Source organism: Primulina huaijiensis, chromosome 12, assembly GCF_012295235.1.
Source record: "Primulina huaijiensis isolate GDHJ02 chromosome 12, ASM1229523v2, whole genome shotgun sequence".
NCBI lineage: Eukaryota > Viridiplantae > Streptophyta > Magnoliopsida > Lamiales > Gesneriaceae > Primulina > Primulina huaijiensis.
The window spans coordinates 19,353,958-19,362,756 of record NC_133317.1 but is presented as its reverse complement, the minus strand read 5'-3'; the positions used below and the strand labels follow the sequence as shown (position 1 = coordinate 19,362,756).

Here is an 8,799-nt window from a genome sequence, read left to right as displayed (position 1 = left end):
ACATGTTTTTTTTTATTTATAAAATAACATAATATGGGAGGACATCGTCTCGACCGGTGACGATAGATGGGTGGACGACAGATGAAATCAAGAGTGGAGAAATGAGAACGAGAAAGTCACCTAGTTTAGAATTAGATTAGAATTAGGGTTGATTTTAAAATTTAAAATTTAAATATATATAAAAATTGATAAATAATAAAATTTTATTAAAGAATAGTATTTATTATATTGGTTAATTTGATTTACGATTTCAAAATTTTGAAAATCGTAACGGAACCGAATTAACTGATATAACCGAATTTTCAAATTAGTTCAATTCGATCAATTAATTCGATTTAACGAAATCCTTGCTCAATCATTGCCAAGAGTTTACACCAGGACACAGCCTTTGGATATGGAACATACTATGGCCAAGATTCGTCACCTCCTCTCGTATTTACCCGCATAACTCTCATATATAATCGCTATATGCAAATAGGCGGTCCCATTTCGAGGCATTCTATGTATTCTCATTTCTATAATATCTCGCTCTATTGGAAAGGTTTTGCTTCCAAGATCTTTCTGTGGCCTTAATTGATCGTTCAGCCCAGGTATTGGTGGCAACACTTGGGTGAAGTGAATCTGAGTTATGGTTTTTATTTTCTTTGTGAAAGGGAATTTTTTTGAGGTTCAGAGGTTGACGTATCTGAGTATGTAGGTTGGTTTTTCAGAAGTTTTATTCTGTTTTGAGTTTTTGGTGTTTTCACGTATGCTTGTCTTGGCTTTTTCTCTGTTGTCCGGATTTGATCTTCATGAATCCTATGTTACTTTTTCATTGACGAGTTTCTCGTTTTTATGCATCTTCTTGTGCTTGCTTCTGGGTTTCTTTATCTGCTTTCAACTTTGATTTTTATAATCTTGTCATTGTAATATTGGGAAAAATCTGGGTTTTGTTGCTAGGGTTGAAGTTGAGAAGAAAGTTTGAAAGTGAGTTGGATTTATTGTGGAAGGGTTGTTTGATTGGGTGCACTTTCTGCCTTAAGAAGTTCTCGCATAGTAGATGTCATGGATCAGAATTATAGGGGATATAGAGGGCCAACTTCTGGAATTAAAGTGAAAAACCAAGCTGTTCCGGTATTTTCGGATCCAATTAAAGTGAATGACCACGGGGTTCCGGCATTTTCGGATCCAAATCTGATCAATGATTCAAGAGGCAGTGGTCGGTTTTTTTATTTGAATGCGGATAACGAACTGGTTTCTTCTTGTTCGAATTTGGATGTGAAAGACCAGTTATCCGAATGTGATTCTCATGAGGATTGTGATTTTAGTGATGTGGTCCTAAAGTACATAAACCATATCCTAATGGAAGAGGATGTGGAGGAGAAATCCTGCATGTTCCAAGAATCTGCTGCTCTTCAAGCTGCAGAGAAATCGTTTTTTGACGTTCTTGGGGAGCAGCGTCCTGCTTCTGAGGTGTATCAACGGAAGCCGATGCTACATCAGGGTATGGACAACCTTGACGCAAATAGCTTGGAAGAAGGGGGATTTTATCGTGGTGTTGGTGATACGGGAATTTTATGTCCCGATTGGTATTCCGAGTCCAACAGTAATGGCTTTGAAAGAAGTCCTGTTACTGTTAATTCAGTTTCACAGGCTATTTCTCAGTCTTGTTATAGTTCATCAAGTAGCAGTGGCACTGTTCTTGATAGTCAGGTGGATTCACCTATAAGTACACTTAGAATTCCTGATATTTTTATGGAGAGCCAGTCAATCATGCAATTTAAAAGAGGGTTTGAAGAAGCGAGTAAATTTCTTCCTGATGAGGGTAATTTGATAATTGATTCAAGTTATAGCGAACCATTTCAGAAGGAGCAGAAAGAAGGTTCGGTCAGTCTGGCAGTCAAAGTGGAAAAAAACTTACATATCGAAGAGTCCGCTGATGTGTCAAGGGGGAAAAAGAACTCTTTTCATGCCAACATGGGTGTAGAGGAGGAAAGGAGCAACAAGCAATCAGCAGTATATACTGAATCAACTGTTAGTTCAGAAATGTTTGACAAGGTGCTACTTTGCAGTAAGGGGAAAAATCTTTCTGATCTTCGTAAAGCATTGGATGGAATATCTAAAAGAAATACTTCATGCGTACAGTATAAGGAGCCGAACAGTGGGAAAATTCAGGGCAAGAAATCAGGGAGTAAGCGGAACGTGGTTGATATGAGAACCCTTTTGACCCTTTGTGCACAAGCCGTTGCAGCTGATGATCGTAGGACAGCAAATGAGTTTCTAAAACAGATTCGAGAGCATGCCACTCCAACCGGCGATGGAATGCAGAGACTTGCTCATTATTTCGCTGATGGTCTAGAGGCACGTATGGCTGGCTCAGGGACTCAGATATATAAATCCCTTCTCAATATTCCAACTTCTGCTGCTGATATTTTGAAAGCCTACCATATATACCTTGCTACCTGTCCGTTTAGGAAGATTTCTAATTTCTTTGCAAATAAAACGATCATGAATGTGGCTGCGAAAGCCACAAAGCTCCACATTATTGATTTCGGTATTCTGTATGGTTTCCAGTGGCCTTGCTTTCTGCAACGCCTTTCTTCTAGACCCGGTGGACCTCCGAAGCTTCGAATTACTGGTATAGATTTTCCATGTCCAGGTTTCCGACCATCGGAAAGGGTTGAAGAGACTGGGAGGCGCTTGGAAAATTATGCTAGGACTTTTAACATTCAATTTGAGTTCAATGCTATAGCCCAGAAATGGGAAACGATTAAACTCGAAGATCTTAAGATTAACAAGGATGAAACTCTTGTGGTGAACTCTCTTTATAGGCTCAGGAATCTTCTAGACGAAACCGTTATTGTGAACAGTCCTAGAAATATTGTTCTAAACCTTATACGGCAAATGAATCCGATAATTTTTGTGCAAGGGATCATGAATGGCGCTTTTAATGCCCCATTTTTCATCACAAGATTCCGTGAGGCGTTATTTCATTATTCTTCTTTTTTCGATATGCTTGATGCGAATATCCCCCGAGAATGTCACGAGAGAATGCTGCTTGAGAAAACCATTTTTGGTCGGGAGGCAATGAATGTTATCGCATGCGAAGCAGCTGAGAGGATCCAGAGACCAGAGACATACAAGCAGTGGCAGGCTCGATGCATGAGAGCTGGGTTCAAGCAGCTTCCTCTGGACAAGGAAATCAAGAAAATGGCAAAAGATAGGGTTGGATCATCTTACAATAAAAATTTTGTGATAGACGAAGATGGCCGTTGGATGTTGCAAGGTTGGAAGGGACGGATCGTATGTGCTCTTACTTCTTGGAAGCCCACGTATTGAAGGAATTCGTCTCCATCACAACATTTAGAGAAGCAAAAATGAGCGCCAAGGATGCAAGAGAAATGTCAATCGGTCGTTCGGTATGTCCCGTTCGGTCTTCCACAAATGGTTAGCAGTGACACACTCTTTGAAAGAAAGCTATGGATGCTAATATTATCGGACGCTGTAGTTTGTTACAGATTAGGGTATAAGCCCCTATTTAGCTGTATTTTCCTGCATTCTGAACACTTAAAGGAATGTCTATTCAGTTTTTTAGGACATGGAATTTGTTTGTTTGGGGTGTGGAATTATTAGGCATTTGTCTCCATAGTTGACTAAGTAAATGTGGTAGGATCAATGATCTATCTCTGCTATAATGAAGTAAAAAGTAATGTTGAACAATCATGAGATTCATTAGAGTAGCATGATTGATGGCCTGGTATATATGCAAGAATTACGATTAGGGGTGTAAACGAGTCATGCTCAAATTGAGCTTATGGAATTTCAGATGCAATAATTAATGCTGAATCAATGTAGACGCAGTGGCGGTAGTAGGGATGAAGGATTACTTTAGTGTGGGAGTAGTGGGATGTGACAGCAATGTCCATGTCTTTATTTGCTGATGGAAAATGCTTTCAAAGATGTCTCTCACCACATTTAGCGGAGATGGTTGCTGTTAAAGAGGGTGTTTGGGAGTCATTCAATCCGGATGGGATCACTGGACGGATGAAACGGATGCACTTACGGTAATTCATGGTATGAAGAATTCAACTCCCTTTTCTTTGGAGGTTCCCATCTCAGAAGCCATATGAAGACTCTGCTCCTGTTCAGTACACTGCCCGCGCAAGACTAACCAGGTGGCTAGCTCATGAACTAGCCACGAAGATGTCTGCTTTCTGGAATTAATTTAGTGTGGATGGATGCAATCAATTCCTTTGTTTCTGAAGCATGCTGTTACAAATGACTTCTTGTTTATCTAATGAAGTGAGGTTATTTTAAAAAATAAAAATAAAAATAAAAATTTCAGAAGCTATAAATTTTGTTTTTCTCTTAGTTATTTTTGAGAGAGTGATTTTATTTTTGAGCATTAAGCATATATTCTAATTATTGGGGTTTGAAGTGGGAATGTTGGGACTTGAAAATATATTAGTATTTGTATTATTAAATAAACAGAGTTCCATGGCTACGTGTTCGATGGACGTCTTTCAAAGTTGTGATGAAAAACAATAAAAAAAATGGTCATTTTCTGATAATTCAAAATTTGGTTTATGTTGAAAATTAATATTTTAATATTGAATATTGAATGTTGAATATTTGAATGTCGAAAATTAGGTGTTGAATATTGAAATTTGTGTGTGATGAAGGTAATGATGTAATTTATTTTTGGATTATTTGTAAAAATTTTCTATAAATAGATCTCTCATTTGTGAAAAAAATCACAATTGAGTTGAGAGAAAAATATTATAAAGTGTGTAGTGTGATAATTTTGAGAGTTTGAGATTTTTACTTTTTACCGTAAATTTTTACTTTTTCACAACACGTTATCAGCACGAAGTTCTAAAAGTTTNACATAATTATTTAAAACATTACTAATATTATATACACCATATTATTACTATAAAATTATACAAATACATACATTTATTTTTTTGTACACCAACAGTCATAAACGGTAACAAAACGACTAGTTTTTGCCCTATAAATATGATCTCACAAACACATTCAATCACTCAAACTTTCTCTTCTTCTCTAAAATTATTCTTCATAAAATTTTTGAAGAAAAAAGAAGATGACTTTCACAAAGTTATTTTTAATTACTTTGGTTATCATACTCACGAGTCTTGTATTTATCGGAGAATATCCTCCTCGTGTATTTTCTTTATTTTTACGAATGCTTGTACTTGTTGTTTATCCATTATTTTATATTGCAATATTCATTAAATGATAAAATGCATCATAATTCTTTTTAGTACCACCATGACTAACTTGGCAAAGCTCGAATTCATTGCACTCGACATTACGGGGAAAAATTATATGCCATGGACTCTCGATGTAGAAATGCATCTTGAGTCATTGGGTCTAAGCGAGACTATTAAAGAAAATGGTATATCTTCATCACAAGAAATAGCAAAAGCTATAATATTTTTGCGCCGACATCTTGATGAAGGTTTGAAATGTGAATATCTAATCGAAAAAGATCCCATGGCTCTGTGGAAAGAATTAAAAGAAAGATTTGAACATATAAGGGAAGTTATACTTCCGACCGCCTGTGATGAATGAAATATGTTGAGATTCCAAGATTTTAAGAAAGTAAATGATTACAATTCGGCGATGTATCGAATAATCTCACAATTAAAATTTTGTGGACATGAGGTTACAGAATCAGAAATGCTTGAAAAAACATTTTCCACGTTTCACGCATCAAATATAACTCTACAACAACAATATAGAGTGCGTGGATTTGCGAGATATTCTGAACTCATCGCCTGTCTTCTTGTGGCGGAAAAGAACAACGAGCTATTAATGAGAAATCATTAGTCCCGACACACTGGATCAACATAATTTCCAGAAGTAAATGCTGTAAGTAAAAATGAATTTAAACCTGGAAACCAAAATCAAATTCAAAGACAAGGTTTTGGTCGAGGTCGTGGTCGTGGACGTGGACGTGGAATTGGTTATGGTCGTGGTCGAGGCCGTGGTTTTGAAAACAATCGAGATAGTTATTTTTATAACTCATCTCAAAAGGACGTCACGAACCACCCACTGAAAAGGCATCAAGGGAACATGAGTGTTAATGAAAATCACTCGAAAAGATTTGAAAGTTCTTGTTTCAGATGCGGCACTCCAGGACATTGGTCTCGTATTTGTCGAGCCCCCGAGCACCTTTGCAAGCTCTATAAAGAATCGATAAAGGAGAAAGAAAAAGAGACCAACTTCACTGAACGCAGTGACCGTTTGAGTAATTCAACTCATTTTGATGCTGCTGATTTTCTGAATGATTTCTCTGGAAATGATCAATATGTTGGTGTGATAGAAATGAAAAATATTGATGCTGCAGATTTTCTTAATGATTTCTCTGAAAATGAACAATATACTGGTGCAATATAAATGTACAATAATTTGNGAACTAAAACCAACAAAAACAACGGTGAATACAATATCAGGTCCTGTAGACTTGATTAAAGGATGTGGTAAAGCACAATTTTTGTTACCTAATGGTACAAAATTTTTGATCAATGATGCTTTATATTCACCACAATCGAAAAGAAATTTGTTGAGTTTTAATGATATATATTCCCATGGGTATGATACTCAAACAATGAATGAAGGGAATGAGAAATATATGTGTCTTACCACATATAAATCAGGAAAGAAATATGTGATTGAAAAACTACCAATGCTCCCTACTGGATTGCATTATACACATATAAGTCCCATTGAATCAAACATGGTAGTTAATAATTCTTCAATATTAACTAATTGACATGATCGATTAGGACATTTTGGTTCAACAATAATGCGAAGAATTATAGAAAATACACATGGTCATCCGTTGAAAGACCAGAAGATCTTTCAGAATAATAAGTTTCAATGTAAAGCATGTTCTCTTGGAAAACTTATTATAAGACCATCACCAGCCAAAATCCAAACTGAATCACCAATGTTTCTTGAACGTATTCAGGGTGATATTCGTGGACCAATCCATCCACCATGTAAACCATTCAGATACTTTATGGTATTGATTGATGCCTCCAGCAGATGGTCACATGTATGTTTATTGTCAACTCGAAATGTTGCATTTGCAAGATTACTTGCTCAAATAATAAAATTGAGTAATCAATTTCCCGATTATACAATCAAGAAAATTAGACTTGATAATGCTGGTGAATTTACTTCCCAAACTTTCAATGATTATTGTATGTCTTTGAGAATCATCGTTGAGCATCCTGTTGCTCATGTACATACACAGAATGGATTGGCTGAATCATTGATTAAACGTCTGCAAATGATTGCTAGACCAATGATTATGAAAACAAAACTCCCTATTTCTATATGGGGACATGCAATTTTACATGCTGCTGCATTAATTTGTATCAGACCAAGTGCATATCATAAATACTTCCTATTGCAGCTTGCATTTGGTAAAGAACCCGACATTTCTCATCTAAGAATTTTTGGATGTATGGTGTATGTGCCTATTGCACCACCGCAACGAAAGAAAATGGGACCTCAAAGAAAGATTGGAATTTATATCGGTTATGATAGTCCATCAATCATTCGATATCTTGAACCTCAGACAGGCGACGTGTTCACAGCACGTTTTGCTGATTGTCATCTTAATGAGGAAATCTTCCCAATGTTAGGGGGAGACAAGAAACATACCGAAAAAGAAATTACATGGTATGTATCATCTTTGTTACATCTGGATCCAAGAACACAACAATGTGAAAAAGATGTACAGCAAATTGTGCACTTGCAAAGAATAGCAAATCAAATACCAGATGCATTTACAGATGCAAAAAGGGTAACTAAATCATATAGACATGCTGTAAATGATCCTGCTCGAATTGAAATTCCAAAGAAACAAATTGAACAAAGTCATGATGTCGTAAAACTCCTGAAGCGTGGAAGGGCAGTCGGTTCCAAGGATAAAAATCCTCGAAAAAGAAAATTCATAGAGAAACACAATGATCACAAAATAGAGAATGATGTTCCTGAAGAAACACATAATGATCACAAAATAGAGAATGTTGTTCCTGAAGAAACACATGATGATGAAAATATTCTGTCCGAACCTCAAACTGACGAGAATCATGAAATCTCTATCAATTATATTAATACTGGAAAAATATGGAACCGAAAAGATATAGAAGAAATTGATGATATATTTTCTTATAATGTGGCAATCGACATCATAAATGATAATGAAGATCATGAACCAAAATCTTTTGGTGAATGTAAAAATCGGCAGGATTGGATAAAATGGAAAGATGCCATCCAGGTTGAATTGGATTCGCTAAATAAACGTAATGTTTTTGGACCTATAGTCCTTACACCTGAAGGTGTAAAACCTGTTGGATACAAATGGGTTTTTATTCGAAAGCGAAATGAGAAAAATGAAATAGTAAGATATAAAGCTCGACTTGTTGCACAAGGTTTTTCTCAAAGGCCTGGAATTGATTATGAAGAAACGTATTCTCCTGTGATGGATGCAATTACGTTTCGGTATTTGATTAGCTTGGCAGTATCTGAAAATTTAGAAATGCGTCTTATGGATGTTGTTACAGCCTACTTATATGGATCACTTGATAGTAATATATATATGAAAATCCCTGAAGGATTTAAGATGCCTGAAGCACAAAGTTCAAAACCCAGAGAATGTTATTCTGTGAAATTACTAAGATCATTATATGGGTTGAAGCAATCCGGCAGAATGTGGTATAATAGGCTAAGTGATCACTTGATGAAAAAGGGATATGTAAATAATTCAATATGCCCTTG

At 36.1% G+C, this 8,799-nt stretch overlaps 1 protein-coding gene across 1 annotated transcript; it reads left to right on the top strand.

Annotated features, from left to right (window-relative positions):
- Positions 1–366: 366 nt before the first annotated feature.
- On the top strand, positions 367–3,583 carry LOC140989775 (scarecrow-like protein 14). Its single transcript, XM_073459171.1, has 2 exons — positions 367–697; positions 940–3,583. Exon 2 carries the CDS (start codon positions 1,045–1,047, stop codon positions 3,316–3,318), a length of 2,274 nt encoding a protein of 757 aa, XP_073315272.1. The 5' UTR covers positions 367–697; positions 940–1,044; the 3' UTR covers positions 3,319–3,583.
- Positions 3,584–8,799: the final 5,216 nt, after the last annotated feature.